Source organism: Patella vulgata, chromosome 8 (assembly GCF_932274485.2).
Source record: "Patella vulgata chromosome 8, xgPatVulg1.2, whole genome shotgun sequence".
NCBI lineage: Eukaryota > Metazoa > Mollusca > Gastropoda > Patellidae > Patella > Patella vulgata.
Genome location: NC_065886.2, coordinates 45366560 through 45386230, shown reverse-complemented (window position 1 = coordinate 45386230; position 19671 = coordinate 45366560). Strand labels below are relative to the sequence as shown.

General features: G+C 35.0%; 1 protein-coding gene across 3 annotated transcripts; it reads right to left on the bottom strand.

The window, feature by feature from the left end:
• Positions 1–59: 59 nt before the first annotated feature.
• On the bottom strand, positions 60–18516 carry LOC126830762 (cyclic nucleotide-binding domain-containing protein 2). 3 transcript variants are annotated; one of them, XM_050561164.2, is made up of 16 exons: positions 18129–18516; positions 11033–11106; positions 10715–10841; positions 10395–10469; positions 10147–10235; positions 9388–9461; positions 8328–8416; positions 7428–7579; positions 6764–6841; positions 6237–6297; positions 5682–5799; positions 5153–5223; positions 4812–4922; positions 2313–2477; positions 1894–1953; positions 60–604 (listed from the first exon to the last, which is right to left on the bottom strand). In XM_050561164.2, exons 1-16 carry the CDS (start codon positions 18276–18278, stop codon positions 392–394), a joined length of 1707 nt encoding a protein of 568 aa, XP_050417121.1. In that variant the 5' UTR covers positions 18279–18516; the 3' UTR covers positions 60–391. The 3 variants fall into 3 exon arrangements, with proteins under 3 accessions (XP_050417121.1, XP_050417119.2, XP_050417122.2); XM_050561162.2 differs by lacking the exon at positions 18129–18516 and adding an exon at positions 11264–13343; XM_050561165.2 differs by lacking the exons at positions 60–604; positions 1894–1953; positions 2313–2477; positions 18129–18516 and adding an exon at positions 11264–13350 and having other exon boundaries at positions 4739–4922.
• Between the last annotated feature and the right edge of the window lie 1155 nt (positions 18517–19671).

Here is a 19671-nt window from a genome sequence, read left to right as displayed (position 1 = left end):
GGCCGTTTCGAATAGGCTTCTCTAGCCATTATTATAGAAAAGACTATTCGAAACGGCGCTTAGTAATAAGCAGTAATTGTATTCTATACAATTGTGACCTGTATAATTATATTTATTTAGATATATAATAAATAGAAATGATGACAAAAGCTCATACAGCGACAATAACCATTGTATTGAGAAGTTAAATTGTTTCCCATATCTAGATATGCTCTTCAAATTGTACTCTTTTAGGGGCTAAAATAGCATATTAATCAATGATAATTTCAAATCTTATTTCTAATTTTAATTTAATATTTATCAAACGGCCTTGATCTGTTAATATATAACCCAGTTACATATTTCATACATGCTGGATACCACAACAAAATATTCAGACTTGACTGCGATGTCACCGACTAGCCGGACGTAAATCGTCTGTTAGATCAGTAATCATAGTTTGCTTGTATAGTTCCCAATCCGTTTTAATCTGTAAATTTTCCTGAAATGTTTCTTCAGCCGGATAAGGTCGCACTTGTTGCCGGATTAACTTTTTCACCATTTCGTTTGCGTGTTTCGCATAAAATTCTTTTGATACCATGATACATTCTGCACCACGGCTAACCTATAAACAAACATAATGCGGTTTAAATAATGAAATGCATTTAGTTTTGAACCACGTAATAACTAGACAGGCTCAATTTGTGCCATGTTATGGGACAATTGGGTTCCTACATATTAATTATTAAACCAGCTACTAGACCTGATTGCTATATATTGTCAATTGCTTATAATGGATTTACATAAACCATTTTATAATTGCAGGTTTGCTGTGCAGTCAGTTTCTCGAATATAGAGATAACACCTCGAACGTGCAGTAGGCCTATGCATGTTACACCGGATCTTTATCCAGAGAGGTGAGAGCTAGTAATCTGGCACAATTCGTCAGATTGGGTCGAACGTGGAAAATTAGGGTTTTCATGCATAGGTCCCTCTAGGGAAAAATCATCGGCGATGCTCCCGATGTTTTTGCCCACAAAAACGGAATAGTCCATGTCACGTATTAGGCACAGGGGGTGGTTCGGTTAACGTTCATTGGCGCTTTGGCTATGGTCACAAAGCATTTCCTTGAATTATCGGTGATGGCCCCCAGTAATCGAGAAGGCTCCGATAATCAACATCATCGCGTATCGGCGGCACTTATGCCTTGGTCCAACTGGGCATTTTTTGCCTCGGCGATGTGCTACCGGTGGGGTCAGGAACAGGTTCTTCGGTGTCCCGGGAAAGCTTTGGGACATCGCGAGCCAGTGTGAAACCATCGGAAGGCCTCGGGAGACCTGCGAAAAACTTGTTCAGATTCGTTCCCGACGTTTTGTCCGATCCAGATCCACAGGGAAGCATCAGTGATATCTCGCCGAAGTATCAAGGGGCCTCCGAGGATATTTTAATCGGGGATGCCTCCGAGGAAAAGAATATTTCGAGGAAGCTTGAGGGAAGCATCCCCGGAGCTTCAGCGTGGATCTGGAATGCCTCCCTGCCTGTTTTCCCGACAAAACGTAGAAAACATATCGGGAAAAAATTTCAATGCTCGTTTCGCAGTTCTCCCGAGGCCTCCGGGTGGTTCCACATGGCTCGCGGCGCCCCTTAATCTTCCCTGGGACGCCTTTCGAGGCTCATCAATTTCCATCGGTAGTTCATCCCCGAGATTAAAAATGCCCAGTGAGTCCTAGGCATTACAGTGAATAAATGAATAGGTCAAGGATTGCTAATTGACGGATTAGTTACCAGTTCGAAAAATATTACACTGCAGTGATTACCAACTGGCCCTTTCGTGATCAATACTAAGGAACATTCACACTATTCGTTTACACCATAATTAATAATACAAAGCTTTTAATACGATGCGATACTAACCAAACTGACAGATGTTGTAGATTTGGCTATATCATCATCAAACTGTATGGATGGAAGACCCTAGCAAAATATACAAACGTTAAAACCTTCTTGAAAACATTGATGATAATAAAAATAACAAGGACATTTTAAAAGAAATACATACTGAGAGAAGATTTTCATAAACATAATTTTTTTTCAAAGACATTACTGAGAGAAAATATTTGTAAAACACAATTCTTTTTTAAAAAAATACACGAGATAAGATTTTCATAAAACACATTTTTTTTTATACAGAAATTATTAATACTGAAAGAGAAGATTTTCATTAAACACAAGGAATTTGTTTTTTTTTAAATAAATGAATAGAAAGAGAAGAAGACATTCCCTACTCCCATTCTCTTCATTCGTTAGTTTAGAAGATTTTAAAATAAACTTACGAATACATCACGAGGTTTCAGATGTTCAACTTGTACGAATACATTACTAGGTTTAGATGGTGGTGGATTAGGATTAGCTGATCTTCTTAATCTTGGTGATTTATATCTTGGTGATCTATTTTCCCGTTTCTGATTCCTTTCTTCTCTGGCTGACTTACACGCAAGCTATATAAAACAGGTTTATAAATTTTAAAAAAATGTTGGTGATTTGACTGTGTATTGTAGAAGAACATGTTATATTGTATTACTAGCAGGATACCCGGCTTCGCTCGGGGGTCATAACTCCGAAACCGGAAGTGGTAGACTAAAACCACCTGGCCTATGTTACTCCCCGGTCCGAGCTACCCCTATACCCGAAATTTCAGACTCGGGGCAGACCTAGTGTAGCCGCCAACCCCGAACAGACCGGCTTCGCTCGGGGGTCATAACTCCGAAACCGGAAGTGGTAGACTACTGCCACCTGGCCTATGTTACTCCCCAGTCCGAGCTACCCCTATACCCCAAATTTCAGACTCGGGGCAGACCTAGTGTAGCCGCCAACCCCGAACAGACCGGCTTCGCTCGGGGGTCATAACTCCGAAACCGGAAGTGGTAGACTAACGCCACCTGGCCTATGTTACTCCCCGGTCCGAGCTTCCCCTAAACCCCAAATTTCAGACTCGGGGCAGATGTAGCCGCCAACCCCGAACATACACACTTCGCTCGGGGGTCATAACTCCGAAACCGGAAGTGGTAGACTAACGCCACCTGGCCTATGTTACTCCCCGGTCCGAGCTACCCCTATAACCCAAATTTCAGACTCGGGACAGACCTAGTGTAGCCGCCAACCCCGAACAGACCGGCTTCGCTCGGGGGTCATAACTCCGAAACCGGAAGTGGTAGACTACTGCCACCTGGCCTATGTTACTCCCCAGTCCGAGCTACCCCTATACCCCAAATTTCAGACTCGGGGCAGACCTAGTGTAGCCGCCAACCCCAAACAGACAGACAGACAGACAGACAGACAAACGACAGTCACAAATATATATATAGATTGTGCGTAAAATGTGAGGTCACTTCATCCTGAATTCTTTATAATTTGCAGAGACATTTAAAGAAATATGTCCACGCATGTGCAAAATAAGTCAACGCATGTACAGCGAAGTTCATTTTATTTGAGTATAATTTGATATAAATTAAAAAAATTAAATAATGTATCTTTAAATTGTACAATATAATATTATTTTATTGTTTAAACGCTTTATGCATGCAGTGAAATATTAAATGAAATATTATGGATTAATAAAGAAAATCTCTGCACTAATGCTATAGTAGGAATTTAAAAAAAGAACCCAATACACGTGACTAATAATTCATGCTAAAATAGTGAGATAGTGAAGAAAAATAAATATAAAGACACATGATTTAACATGTTTTAGGGCTTTTTCTAAAAAGTACAACATATATATATATATATATAGTATGTAGAGTATACACAGTATTTACCGTAGACCCCCTGATAACTTTTAGTTTCATTGAAATAAAACATGATCAAAATATGAGAATGAGGTGCAAATTAAGAAAATGTTTTAATAACATAATACAACGGAACATCTAGGAAGGTGGTGGCGGGGGTAAATAATATATAGAAAAGGTATTTCAAGAAGAGTGACTAAAACTATAAAAAGTATCGTTATTTTTTTTTATAGAAGAGTGACTCTTAACTATACTCTAAAAAGTATCGTTATTTTTTTATAGAAGAGTGACTCTTAACTATACTATAAAAATACTATAGAAGAGTGACCAAAACTATAAGAACTGTCGTGGTTGTTTTAGAAGAGTGACTAAAGCTATAAGAACTGTCGTGGTTGTTTTAGAAGAGTGACTAGAACTATAAGAACTGTCGTGGTTGTTTTAGAAGAGTGACTAGAACTATAAGAAGTATAGTTATATTTTAGATGAGTGACTAAAACTATAAGAGGGAAAGTTGTTTTTCACACGAATGGCTAAAAGTAACGTTATTGTTTTTAAAAAAGCGGCTAAAACTATGCTATGCTATTTTGGATATTGTTGTCTACAGGGCCGACCCTTGGGATTCTGGCGTACTGGGCAAACTTAACATACAGTAGTAACACTGTGGACCGGCTAAACCAGTTTTATGCCTACTGATCTCACTAGAGAAATTGGAGATTTTCTTTGTCAACCGATCTTCACAGTTTTATCCCATTTTATTTATCATTTTAATATGTTCCCTTTGAATTTAGAAGATCCCAAATATCACACCAGATGGAAGCGTACTCTAAGCCCCACTAACAAACCAAGGAATGAAGCTATACTATTTTTGAGACGGGTAGATGAAGCAGATGTATCTAATTGATTTGCTAAATATGCTGAAACATAACGTTACTTCAGTAAATAGTCAAAAGTGCATTTACTACTACTACTACTACTACTACTTCTACTACTATGCTACTACTACTATTAAGAATATGAACTACTTTTTCTCGGATTTATACATACAAAATGTGGTTTGGCTACAGTGGGTTGTCTTTTGTAGGTCTCTAACGAGAAGTTGTCTTGGTTACTGGATTCCCGTGAAGTCATCGTCACTTCACCTAATATTTTGTCCCACTATATAGTACAACCATTGAAAATTAAATAAGGAAATATTTTTTGTGATTTTCCACAATTTTTAAAGTGATCTAACTTTAATGGCTTTGGTTTCTAATACATCTTGTCTAAATATCTGATAACAATTGTTTTTACTGATAGGTAGGGACATTTTAAAAACAGGTATGGGCATAGCTTTATTTACAAATGTACATCTAAGTTTTAATATTGAACTTGGAATAAAAGCTTACCCTTCGCCTTTGTTGTTCTTCTGATAATGGTGCCGATCTTCTTCTTCTAAGACCCGTATCAATTTTTGCTTCTGAAACACAAAGATGTTATTTTTGTAAACGGTAATAAACCATGGCCTACTCTTCGCATCAGATGGACAGAATTAGGTGACTGCCTTGATTCCAAATGGCGGATATTGTCAACAGCAGAATGTATTTCGTATTGGATCAGTGGAGGGCCTTTACGGTCGGAAGTGCGTCATTTCCAGCGACCTCGTGATATCTGGACATTGTATAAGATCAACTTTATGACAATTATGGCAAAAAACAATGACAAACAAGTACAACCGTACTATGACAGAGGAACTGAGTATGACTTCATCGCAGCCATCTTCGAATTTTGACGCCATATCAAACATCGATGTTCATCGGTCGATTTCGAATTGTAAAAGGAACACGCATATCAACAAGATGAGTATCGGTCGGGGACAAGTTCCTCGTCCAAAAATATAAGTTCATGTACTATCCTTAAGAATATTTCAATTGATACCTTGTTCAGCTGTAGGTAAATTAGGTAACTCCCACCTGTCATCCATTTTAACATCTTTCTTTCTTAAACTTAATCTACCAGTTACACCTTTTAATTGTTTCATCACCTGACACGATCCCTGAGTTAAACAATCATATATTATTAATAGATAGATGAGAAGTAACATTGATTAGATTATAGTTATAACACACTTGTGTTGGAAAATATGATAATTACTGTACAGTAGCTTAATTAATCTAACAATGTGGTAAAGTCCATTACAACCAGAGGGTTTAACGTCCACTAGACACAAACTATGTTATTTCTGGACTAACCTATGGCTCATTTTTATTTCAATTATTCGCTCCCCGTGGGGTGAAACCGAAGGACTCGAAGAAAACCCACGAGGTTGAACAGGCGATCCAACCCCTTGTTGCGTTCAAGCGGGAAATTGAAACCACACCTAATAATCTAACACACACACGTTAAACTATTCGCCCCCCCCCCCCCGCCCCCTATAGATGAAGGTGAGGTTGGGGTATTATATCAACTATAGTAAGCTAGTAATATACTTACTGATTTAACAACATACAACCAATCATTGACACTGCTATCTTTTACTATTACCACGTTTCTCCTACAAACAATCACAACATAATGTTGAAATATATACGTTCAATAAACATGTGGGCATTATTAAGCTAATTTCAAAAACCAGACATGACATTTCTTTCCTTATCTAAGCTTTTTATGGAAAATGTGAATAAGACGCCCCACCTAGTACATCAAGAAACAACCTGTCAAATATATTATAACTAGCTGTTCAGAGCCCTAAATCAGAAGTAATATAACTCCAAAACCGGAAGTGGTAGTGCCTCGAGTTTCCCAAACTTCCGGAACCGCCCTAGTGTAACCGTCAACACAGAAGAGACAAATTCGCAGAGCTTTCACTAATACGTGCTGCTCAATTGTGTTATTACATTTCTTAATGTTTTAAATATAAGAATACATCTTCTAAATGGTCTACGATGCTGCTATCGTAGGCTTTGTAGCAATGAACAATTGTGTGTTACCATCATAGAAATGTAAATACTGATACTTACTTAAAGAAATGAAGAAGACAAAATTCCGGATGTTCAACTAATCTATCTATCGGCCAATTTTTCATAAAATCTATCTGACTGAGAAATATAACAACTCCAAGTTAAATACATGTATAATTTTTGTTATCTTTACATACTTCATGGTTGGTCCCGAAATGACCCAGTTTCTGTCGAGTGGACGTTAAACCTCATTTTTTCCCTCTCCCATACTTCATGGAAAGGGGGTATGAGAGAGAGAGAGAGAGAGAGAGAGAGAGACTCCTCGTCACGGACAACCGGGGAATCGAAATCATGCCAGTTGACACAATGATAGACCTTATGATACAGCCCACACGTGCTAACCATTCGCCACACACCCCCCACACTATTATATAAAGAGTATACCTAAACTGTTTGAATTTCAGATCCATAAACCATCCAGTATATTTCAATAATTCTCAGAAGTCCCGCGAGGTTAGGCAGACGACCTTACCTACTCCTTGGGGTCGAACCCACGTCACTTGGGTCAATGAAAGACCTTGTGATCTGAAGCCATGCACTAGACCACTCGATCAACGGAGCATTATTTGACTTCAAGGAGAGGGGTGGGATGGGCAAAGTTACATGGTTAACGAGTTATTGTTTTCACATTTCAAAATATTATTTGTAAGTTTAAACGTTTTACCTGACAAACTTGATGTGATCAGGAATCTGGCCTGGAGCACTACCAGCCATAAAAATATCAAAGAAATCTTGACGACCTACAGTCAACAACTGAACAGTATCTTGACTTGATACTGTAGCGGTTCGACGTGAATGATGTAATAAGGCCAGTTCCTGAATAAAATAAAAGTAGGACGCAATGCTATTATTTATCTCAAAAGAATCTTATATTCTTATAATATATTTGGCAATCCATTAGAACGCATCTAAATTCTAACTAACAAAGCAAAGTTTTGTTGTACCTTTGTATTTAAACCACTACTGGGTTTGGTGAATCTTGTGATGGTCTTTGGTCCCAAGCTTAGCTTACGGCGCATGACCTTTGACTTCTGAAATCCAGGACCAAGTCACAAGTTAGCTATAAGTACGGGCTAGTAACACACACATGCCATTGAATGAGTACGCTTTCTAGATCATCTTTTGCAAAGAGGATGTCTTAATGGTCACTTTTATAAACAGGCCACTCCTTCATATCTTATTTGTCTCATTGATAGAAAAGTCCACATTTTAATAGGAAAGTCCACATTTTGGCTTAAGCTTGTTTAAACGTTAGATGTGACATCGGTAAGGGGGGGGGGGGGTATGCTTCGATCGGAATAATAATGAAAAATATCATTAACAACTATATAAACAACGTCCTATTCTATTTCCATAGTAAAATGAATAGTTTAATACAGCTTTAATATCTGGTTATCCGGAAAATACAGAATTCGGATTTACCAGCGATTTTTTGGTTGAAGTAATAAGGAAATAAACCGGGACATGAAAATCATACCGGATGTCACAGCAATCCGGAGTGATCAGAGATCGGATGTGACAGAGTCCACTGTATACCCTTTTAAAGTAAAAATAATGCACTTACCCCAAAACTCATGCCCTTTCTCATAATTGTAGCAACTCTGTTGACAGATTCTCCGGTTTTAGGATCTCGTACAAGTATAGTTACAACAGCTGAAAAATAACTAAATACTATTACTGACAATATCTAATTTTCACGATTTAACCAACACTAAAATGGATTTAAATTGATTCCAGATACAGTGGACTCTGTCACATCCGACATCGTACGGGATCGTTACAATAATTCGGATCACACAGTGTTTCGGAATACCGAGCTTTCTCCCAAACCGGAAATACTGTAACTTCGAAAACCGGAAGTATTTTTATATTGTAGCTTCGAATCACCAGAATGATATTCCCTTCATAAATGATAAACTTTTCTGTACTTTCAAAATTTTATTATATTAAATAATTAACAATAACAATGCATGCGTACAATATATTCATAAAATCGTTTACATGTAATATCAATGCATGCGTACAATATATTTATAAATATCAATGCATGTAATCGTTTAAAGTAGTTTGCTTAAGATTACCGGAAGCATATCGTAAGGCGGAGTCCTGGGCAACATCTTCTAACAAATGAATTGTTGCGATCATCTTTTCGTCCTTAATCTGTGCGAAGTGTTTAATGTCGTTGAGCATGCGTAGGAATTTTGAATAGGTCAAGTCTGTCGTTAATGTATATTCTTCATCGTCCCCGTCTTCAGCCAATCGGATGTGACAGAGTCCACTGTACACGTATTTGGATTCAATATGATTAGAAAGAGGCCAGTCAAAGGATTTTACGCGAACGTATAGGTGTCACTAGGTGTTATTAAGTTTCGTTGAAAATGTCAATACTGAACGAAACTGGGTTATTTTTGGACTGCTATTCCTCCAAGAGATCGATTTGTCCACAATATTGTAGTTTGCAAAGGATTCAAACTCCATGAACTGATGATCAGTGACTTTAAAAGGCTGTACGAGTCTGTGTTATTTCATTTTAGAAAACTATTCTCAATTTTTGGATGTAAATATTGTTTATTAGACAAGATATATATGCATATTTTAAAATTAAAGATGAACAGATCACTTACCTTGGCCAGATAAAATAAAGTAAAAGTTTTCAGCATGATGACCTTGTCTAATAAGAACACGTTTTGGTGGTACTCTATAATATCAATAATATAAAGTGTGAAGTCTTTATTATTCGTTTTGTAAACTGTGAAATATGTTTAAAACACAGATTATATTTCGTTTCGTTTGCGATTTGGTTCAAATTTCGTTTTATTAGTCTTCACGACAGTAGCATACGATTTTTAAATAAACTATGAGCTTAAGCCACCGAAAGTACAAAAAATGAAATGAAATTTAGATATGTATTTTAATCAGATTGCAAAATGTGTTTACCGATAAAAAGGAATACAAACGGAAGTAGAATCCGATTCCGGACATGGCACCACTAAAAATTAACCCACCATCAACCTAGATTATAATTTGTTGCAGATCGGGAAAATATTACAAGAGTTACAATCACGTGTATGTTTACTTTTCAGTGGAGTTCTTAAACGCACCCTATTCGATCTTTTTATTTTGAAGAGATTTAGGAAAAAATACCGAAATTTGATTAGAATTTAATGAAAGGGTGACACTAGAGAACCCATATAAGTAGCCTCGAATATGGTTCAAGCTTTTTGAGAATAAATAATATTTGACAAACTGAATAACATACTGTATTATTTATTAAAGAATATATTTGGTATTAGTCCTTTATTGTAAAACAAAACTCAATGAAAAGAAAAAGGTGTGGTCCCTTTTTATTACTTCAATACCTCAAAAAGTAAAAGTATACATACACTTCATACCAAGCGACTTTACATAATTTTTCTTGCATATGAAGTGGATATTCAGCAAATGATCTTAAACTTTGTAAACCAAACATAGCCTGCAATAATAATAAAAAAAAGATGTTTGTATAATGTTAACGTTTATCTTAAATCAACATCTTTAAATCAACATCTTACACAAGCTAATGCCATTAATGTACATAAACAAATTACATGTTATAATTTACGACCTTGTATCTATATTTGTCTATACTTACTGTTTGTATTTGTTCTGGTGATCTGTTTTCTTTTGGTAAACTCAAAATACCCTTGACTTCGCTGCTTATTGTAATCTATAAATATTACAATAAAACAACAATAAAATACAACGGTCAGTCGCATTAGAAGAATATTATAAAAACAGCGATAAATTACAACTGTCAGTCGTGTTTTATATTTATCGCATACCTTGATTTGTTGATTTGTTGATTTTTCATAAATAGGTACATAAGAAATGTTGGAGCTGTTTATAATCTCGCCAATTCAGCCACAACTTCTTTGTTCAAGAGATCCTTAATAAATAAACAGATTAACCCACCTCTTTTTTGGCTTTAAAATACGAGCGATCAAAAGATAATCCTTGGTTCCTGAGATTTTCTTCCAAGGTATCATCAACCACTGTTAAATCTGTTACAGTTCCAGAAGGTTTTTGGCTTGTATCTGATCTAAAATTAGTAAAAACAAAACCCCACAATAATATAGAACTATAGCACTAGAGTGACATTTAACAATTTATCTTTTTTATAATCGGGGGTCAGACAGGGCTCTGCTTTTAAATCTATTTTGTTTTTATGATTTGAAAATAAATTCTAAAATTCCACAATTTATTAGTATAAAATATTAATCGCTCACTAACTTTTTAGCTATAGATCTTGCAACCACCTTTAGAATCAACATCAATCGAATAGCCTTGTAAAATCGTTCCCGTGCCTGAAACAAAAAATTCCAAGAATAAAAGTTTACCTTTTTTGCAATCAAAATCAAGCCACAATGTAACGGTTGATTCAAAAAATCATGAATGTTTTTATTTCTTATACTGAAATACAAAACTAAATTATAGTGATTTTATAATAATGCAACATTCTACCTTTTGCGGATTAGGTACGAATTTTGGTTCAGATGCATACAAATGGGCAAACTTTTTATTCGATTGTACATGGAATAAACTTTGTGATCGAATCATCTTTTGTTTCTCCTTTAGTAAAGGCTTTTCGCCGGTTTTCTGATTGTTGTCAGAGATAATACCAAAGTCGATGGACCGTGAGTGCTTGAAATATCTCCCAGTGGTTCTGTTTTTATCGTTTGTCCCAGATACGACTAGGTCATTCTCTTCAATAGGAGGAAGAAAGGAAACTCCTTTTTTTGTTTGTTGCTCTGATTGACAATCATCGTATAAATTTTTTAGATTATCTAAATCACTTGGAGATAAACCGCTCGGGTATAATTCCGAGTCTGTGTTTTCTAAAACAACATCTTCCTGAGAATCTTCTTGGTCTGGTTCTTCACCCTTCTTTTTCTTCTGGCGAACCCCTTTATCAGCAACAAACAGCTCAGGCTCTATGATCATATAACTATCTATAGGAGGGAAATACACACTCATTTTGTCAGGTTTTATAAAACAAATATATGTATGACAATTTCAATAGATATCTCTTGAACGACAAACTGCACATAAAATCATGTTCATAAATATCTTATCCATTTTATTTTGTCTATAAAACTTTCACTTTATGGTTTCTTATAGCTGACAGCTCAAATGTCGTAATTCCTCTACGATATCCCCACATAATCCCCAGGATAAATATAACTATTGAATAATCCACTTGAAAAGGTGTAATATTGGATATTAGTTTCATCCAATAATACAACATAGGTCAATGATAAGTTGTATCCTCGTCTTATGACTTCATTCGGTTGGGATCAACAGTTGAAGTAAAAGCTTAAAAAAACATCTTGAAAAAACATTAAGAAATACTACTACTCGGCAGCGTTCGATATCGAAAAATAACAGAAGTAGTAGAATCCCGTTTTAATAAATGGTTTGTTTGATATTCCTAGACTAAACGTGACCAAGTGGCCTAATTACATTGTCTGGAGGTTTCATCCCAGTTCATAATATTTAGTCGTTTTGGAAACGGTTTATTGAAGTTGGATGACTCTTTCAGGGTGATCGCTTCAATTTGTCTATATTATGTGCATTTTGATGCCGTTTGTAAATTTTGCCAAGGGATAATTCAAATTGAAAGGAACAATAACCTGGAAAGCAAGAGAAAACGAATAAAATATCAGGTTTATCAATCCACACTAGTCTTAGTTTTAGACAGATTTATTCAGGCACAAGGTGATCGGTACTAAAGTAGCTTGTCCAAAACTACGCCTTCCATCTGGACGTTTTTTTCTCTCTCAAAACGTTCCACAGAGCTTCAGCTAGTTCCTCGGTTTTTTTTCACAGAAATATATCTGGCGTTGTGTCCTTTAACAGTCATTTCAAGCTGGTAATGTTGCCATGGTGATTATATGAATCATGTCTTTCAGAAACATTAGCATCAGGTTTTTGAAAAATCTAATCGAGCTTTGCTGATAAAGAGTTGGTGTCTTTTGCGCTGATATGTAGAATTCAAATTTCTTAGAGATACATGATAATTCAAACTAATTTGTTTCGCAGCTCCATAACATTGTAAAATAGTCCCATTATACCACATCACACAGCATTTTACATAGAGAGTATGGTCTCCAAACAATATTTTTAGGATTCTATAAATGAAACTAAAAGGTACTATAAATATTTCTTGAACCAACTAAATCACAATCATACGGAATTCTCTTGTAGACGGCACACATGACATTTTACACAATTCACAGCACAAATAAATAGATAACACAATGGTCACGCTATCAGCTTATTTACTTTTGCAATGATCAAACCCGACTGTAATCCAATATATCGCCATTTATATTTTTATATTAAAGATGGCGAAGATCTTGTTAGATTAACACCGATCATAATAGATAAACAACGCTAATCTTGATAAGGGTTGTCCTTAATCTTCTTAATGTCGGCCATCTTTTGACAGCGTCAAAGACATATCCTCCGTATATCATAATATATAAACTATCTATATACAATGTAAATATTATTCTATGTACGTAAGTACTAACATATAGATAGAGTAACTATAATAAAACTAGTATAATAAAAAACAACAAAACTCGAAAGTATCTCATATATAAACGGCTTACACATAATATTATATGGTATACAGTCTAAACTAACAATACAGTCTACAATTGATACAGTTCATTTCTAATGTTAAAGGGACATTGTTACCAAATAAAAACCAATTTTATTTTAAGCTGTTTTCTTTTTCGATCTAGCCCTAGACATGAGTCAAGTGTCCCGTATTATTTGATTGATATTTCATAGCATTTGTAAGTGGTGGCCAAACATTGACTGGATTAAATTCCCTGACCGTCGAGATATATATATCAATGATTTTAAAACAACCTACATGTAAATAAAAGGTTAAGTTCATAAGTAGTATGCTGTGGCTTTCATGGCTCTGTTTGTTTATTTCACTTTACACAAACATTTCAAAATGTCGTTTACTCAATATGATAACTGGGTTCCTTAAATGGCTAAATCGCTAATATTTGAGACCTAGAAATTGACACAAATTGACACATATGATAATATAATATGAATAAATATAAACTGATTTACGTTCCATCGTTTCCGTTTTTACTCTAATTTCAAATCATTTATGTTCGGCGAAATACGCCAGAAGTCTCAATCGAATGTCAATCTCTAGCGTCTGGTTATTCCAGTCTATATCCATAGTATTGATTGCGCCTGCTCTCCAGATAAGGATACGGCTTTACTGTTTGACATGACTTGTGGAATATGTCTAGTCTCGTTTTTCGAGTTCCTTGTTACAAATGGCGCTGAAACGCATTATGGTACACGATTCGTGTACCAATGCTAAAATGTTTATTTTGTATTAAATATTGGATATCAGAAGCCCATCTTTTCCCTGTAAGATCACACCATCAATGTTGATTTTTAATTGACAAATAATTCGTGTTTTCAATGTCGAAGACGTTGGATCATATTGTATTAGAGACTTAGCTACTAACTTAATGACATCATAACATTCAGCGTCCATTGTAAACAATAACATTTGAAAGGTGTGCGAGGAGGGGGTATTATGATGTCGAAAACTGTGTTTCTAACAATACATTTGCTTATTGTTTCATGTGCCAACAGTTAAGCAAAATATTTTTTTTTTTGTTAATTATATTGTACAGCACAAATCGAATTAATTTTTTTTTGGGTCTCACTGACTTACGAAATTAGAACTTAGCCAGTCCTCGATTTTCCATGACATATCCCTTTAAAACCTACAGGAGCATATTCTACTGAAATCATTAAATACCTATATATTACGCTCTATCGAATAAAATGTCCAACTTGTTTTTCTCTATTCCGTCTGTTTAAGTGTGTACGACTAAAATAAATGGAAGGTCGGGAGACTTATTGATTATAATTTGACTGATTATCGAATTAATAGTAATGATCATCAAAGAGCGACCTTTAATCGAACTGATATCGAGCATCTATAGTCTTAATGAATGAAGCCATAAACAGAAATAAATTGTTATTTGAATCTAGCACTAATTAATCCATTAAACTAATAAATATCTTAAGAAAAATACGGAAGCGTGTTAGGGACAAATAAATAAAATCAAATTTTCATTTAGTCCTAATTAGGGTATTTTAAGTCTTAATTAGGAGATACTAAGTCCTAATTAGGAGACTCATGAGGAGATAATTAACCTTAATTAGGAGATACTATCTCCTAATTAGGGGATACTAACTCCTAATTAGGAGATACTAACTCCTAATTAGGACATACTAACTCCTAATTAAGATATACTACTTGTACTTAGTATCTCCTAATTTGATCCCGTTTCTTCTAATTAGCGCTATTTATTTAATGTTTAAATCTATCTATTTGACCCTAACACGCTTCCATCAGAATGTAAAAAATAACTGGCAATCTAAAAAAATGGGGTATATATTAAAGCCATAGACCGCATGTAATTAAAGAATGAGGAGATACTATGTATAAAAAAACCAGTTCCATGGTGTAACACTTATATTAAAATAGAAAGTAGTCACGCAATTATATTGATACTCCATTGAAAGAAATCAGACAGTTTCTATTGACAACCAGTTACACGCCGACATTGTGGAATTGCATTCCATTCATAAGATAAATTAAACTTTCATAAAATGAAGAGGAAAAAGAACCCAAACAGGCGAAAATGAAATAAATGGGCGTTAAGGAATCTTGGTCCTACTGATATTTGGATTTATTTTTGTACCATAATAATCGATCATATTACAGAGGCCAACTTTGCAAGAAATATATCGATACCAAATTATCTAAAGATTATTTTTTTTTTAAATAATATTTTCTTTCAGAAACAGAGCCCTGAGCTTGGATGGAGGAAAATGTTTCGCCTATGGAATTGGCTAGTAGACTACAGGTGTACTAGCTAAGTACAACACGTATGCATTAAAGTGACATTAGGTAAGATTAGATAAAGAGCTGACAGTTGTCGCTATAACAGTTACACAATAGATAATGAGTACAGAATATGCTGAAATTTTCAGTTAAATTGCTTCACTCTGAACTGAGATATTAGCGATTCCATTTTCTGCTAGCCTCGAACGTCCTTACTAACATTGGTGCGATGAAAAACCATGTCACGATTATCCATTTTTAAGTTATATTATCCACCACAAATTAATGCATTCACATCCACTAATATCGCAGGCTAACGATGGCATCGAGGGTTGATTATGGTCTGGATAAGTAAATGAATGTCTAATTAATAACATTTCAGGCCTAAAGAAAGATCTGCAATAGACAGATTTAAAGGAGCTAAATCGGTGATATTTTGGAGCTAGAAATTGGCACAAATGGGTCGCAACGCATATATAATATAATAGGGATTTATATAAACTGTTTTACATTCAATCGTTTCCGTTTTACTGTGAATTGTCATCAGTTATGTTCGGCGATATACGACAGAAGTCTCAACCGAAAGTCAGTTTCTAGCGTCTGGTTATTCCAGTCAACATCGATAGTATTTATTGTGCATGCTCTAAAAATAAGAATATGGCATTACCGTATGATATGACATGTGGAATGTATGTCTAGCCTCATTCTTTGAGCAACTTGTTACAAATTGCACTGAAACGCATTATGGTACACGATTCGTGTTCCAATGGTAAAATGTTAATTTTGTCTGAAATATTGGATATCAGAAGCCCATCTTTTCCAGATAAGATCACCACACCAATGCTGATTTAAATTGCAAAAAAATTCGTGTTTTCAATGTCGAAGATTTTGGATGATATTGGGTTACGGACTTAGCTACTTTAACTCTTGCATATGCATGGTTAATTTAAGAGTCTAGGTAAAACTAGAATATTTCAATTTCTTTCTTTATACACAATACAGACGTCAGTAAGTCTATAAAATTCTGAATAAAGAAATTATCAATGTATTATATTAGTTTTCCTTTCTATTGAATTGTTATAGTTTTATTAACTCCTAGCAATGTTTAATGTAGCAGAATATTATGTCAGGACAGAATAGATTTATTTCTTTGTGTACGCCTATAGAAAAATGATATCATCAACCAGAATGGTAATACTTCAAATTTTATTTAGGTAACTGTTTGTAAAACTACAAATGTGGTTTTATTAATTTTTATTTAGGTAACTGTTTGTATAACTACAAATGTGGTTTTATTAATGCTATTGGTTTATATTTCATTTTACGTTAGGTGTGTCTGCTTTTGGATCAAGTGTTACTCCCCTTTAACTGCAACGAATCGTTCGGGAATAAAAAGCTTCGGTGACGGTAAAATGGACTTGTATAACAGTTCACAGAGAGACGTGGGCTATTTCTATTTACAAAACTGTGGCGCTATACGCATAAACAACCATTGACTGCATTCCATATAAATGGCCATTGTTTTTTTTTAATGTGCTCATTGCAAAATGCCACTTAAAAAAAAAACAACAAAAGTTTGGACGTCATTATTTTCTGATTGTAAGCTTAGATGACAGTACTGACGACAGTAGTCCCTTGCAACAAGCGGTAGCAAAATAACTACCTAAAACGTAATATATCGATTGCTTCCATTTCACGTCCGAAAATAAACATATATCATTTATCAGTCATATTGATAAAATTTGATTTTAATCGATTTGGCTTTTAATTAAACACAAAATGACTGTGGACTAAATTAGAAAGTTTCTAATGGGTCAGCATTCCATGGAATTAATCTAGCGTGTTATATGGTAATTGATTTTATCATTGAATTAAATACGGATTAAACACGGAACGAATTGTGACAGAGGAAAGCGGTTCGGTGGAGGTAATTATGAAATAAATGGACAATGGTTAACGGAACTTCCCACTTTAGTGAATTAATTCAGCCTGTTGCCGGATATTATGGGTATACAATAGTCGAGTCACGTAGTGCTTGCATTTAAGAGAGATCACTCAAATGTGATCTAAAAAGTCTTTCTTCTGCATTTAATATAATGGTGTATATTTTTGTTTCATTAAAATTCCAAAGCTTCATCCAATCTCCTCACCCAAATTCCAGAGAATAAACTATTGATTATTAAATTTGCTGCAATTGCTTTTAGCGATTGACGAGAAAATTCTTTTATTTTTGTCCTTTAACACTATTATTAAATCTTTTTTTGTAGTATGTAGGGTACCGTATAAATGAAGGCGAATTGTTTTTAGTGATTTCCGTTAAAATGAACGAATTTTCTTGGAAAAGAGGAGCGCTTAGGACAGAGTTTAGCAAATAGAAGATACCCTTTAAATAAAGCAATTCAACATAAAAGTTGTCATACTTACTATCTTAGCTCGCAGTTCTTTGTTGGCCTTGATTTTATTGCCCCTGGAAACTGGCTGTGCATTTCCTCGTTTAGGAGACGATGTTAGTTGAGCTGCAGATAAACTGCTGGTGGTGGGACCCGGAAGACTATCCCGTGGCCGCAAAGCCATGGAAGATGGACAATCTGTTGCCGGTTCGGTAGATGGAGAAGGAACTGGTTTTAGATCGGGGGAAACTTCTCTGACTTCCGGGATCTCTTCTGGTTTAGACACTGATGATTCCTCTGTAGGGTGTGCTTGTTCATTCTTCTCGTCTTCTTCCTTAATCGTATCATCATCTTCTTCTTCAGCTTGTTCTTCGTCATCTTCATTTTCTAACTCATCTGCATGATCTTGTTCATCTATAGGTAATATGTGACGATAACGCCTGAATTATAATATATAAGAAAAAACTATTTATAATAAACACACGCTTTTCTCAGACTACAAAGGACTGTTTTGAACACGCTGTTGGCTCACCGATTTCCACTGATTCCTCTCAACTGAAAACATGGAATTTGTTAATATATATACTTTTTATATTTAGCATGTTAAACACTAAATGAATGCAACGATTTTTTGCATTTTTAAATATTTCCGAAAATATGAAGGAAATGTAACTTTTTTAAATTGCAAATACTGATAATGTTTTATCTAACTCTTGAAACAGATTAAAAATTCCCGGCATACGAATAGAGGCAAGGGTGTCTAATGGTTCATACCTAATTTGTGAAAATTAGCCAGGTCATAAAGTGCGGCCGAAAATATTCATTTTCTTAGATTGTCAACTCTCAAAACGCAAGACATTGGTCTCAACTGTCCAAATACAGTCTTAAGGGAGGGCACTAATTAAGTTTCGATACCTCATCGGAACTATATTTTGAGGCATTTTCCGCAAACATGTGTTTTATTAAAGTGTTTTTTTAAATATAAAAAGAGACAATTTGTTCGGTTGATCTAATAACTTTTAAAATAACTTCACGATAACAGTTTTTATTTTCTTTTGTGAATTATTTAAAGATACTTTCCCACAAAAGTATTTATCAGGTGTTTATTTCCAATAAAAGTATGGCGATTTTGGTATATATGGAAAGCGGAGACACACAATCTTTCTAGAAAAATACTGGATTCCTTGAAAACACCCATGGGACACGCACAAGACAAAAATGACAGGGTGTCACTAATTGGCGTTAGGGAGCGATTGATGTATATGTTGATAAACTTGATTGTGAGCGAATTAGGAAAAGGTGAGAGACTTAAACATACAACAGTTTCAGATAAAAAATAAAACTACGTACAAAAACGTAGGCAGTGGATAATTAGGCTTCGATATTACATTTAATGGACAGCGATTACAGACAACATCGTCTGTTAGGTACCGCGACAGCCAAGTCCTGTGACACAAACATGACTTCTTTTAATACCCTTTTTTATAGCTTGGGTTTTTTTCCTCGCGACTACAATGTTCTGATAAGGATTTGAAGCAACATTTTGATGGATTAATTACTAATTAGTTTGAATATTA

Coding starts and splice junctions, on each gene's coding strand:
- LOC126830762 (XM_050561162.2), bottom strand. CDS start 11,776: ATGAGTGTGTATTTCCCTCCTATAGATAGTTATATGATCATAGAGCCT. Junction 9,462..10,146: donor AAAGTCGCTTGGTATGAAGT/GTATGTATACTT, acceptor TTGATATTATAG/AGTACCACCAAAACGTGTTC. Junction 4,923..5,152: donor AAGAACAACAAAGGCGAAGG/GTAAGCTTTTAT, acceptor TGTACTATATAG/TGGGACAAAATATTAGGTGA.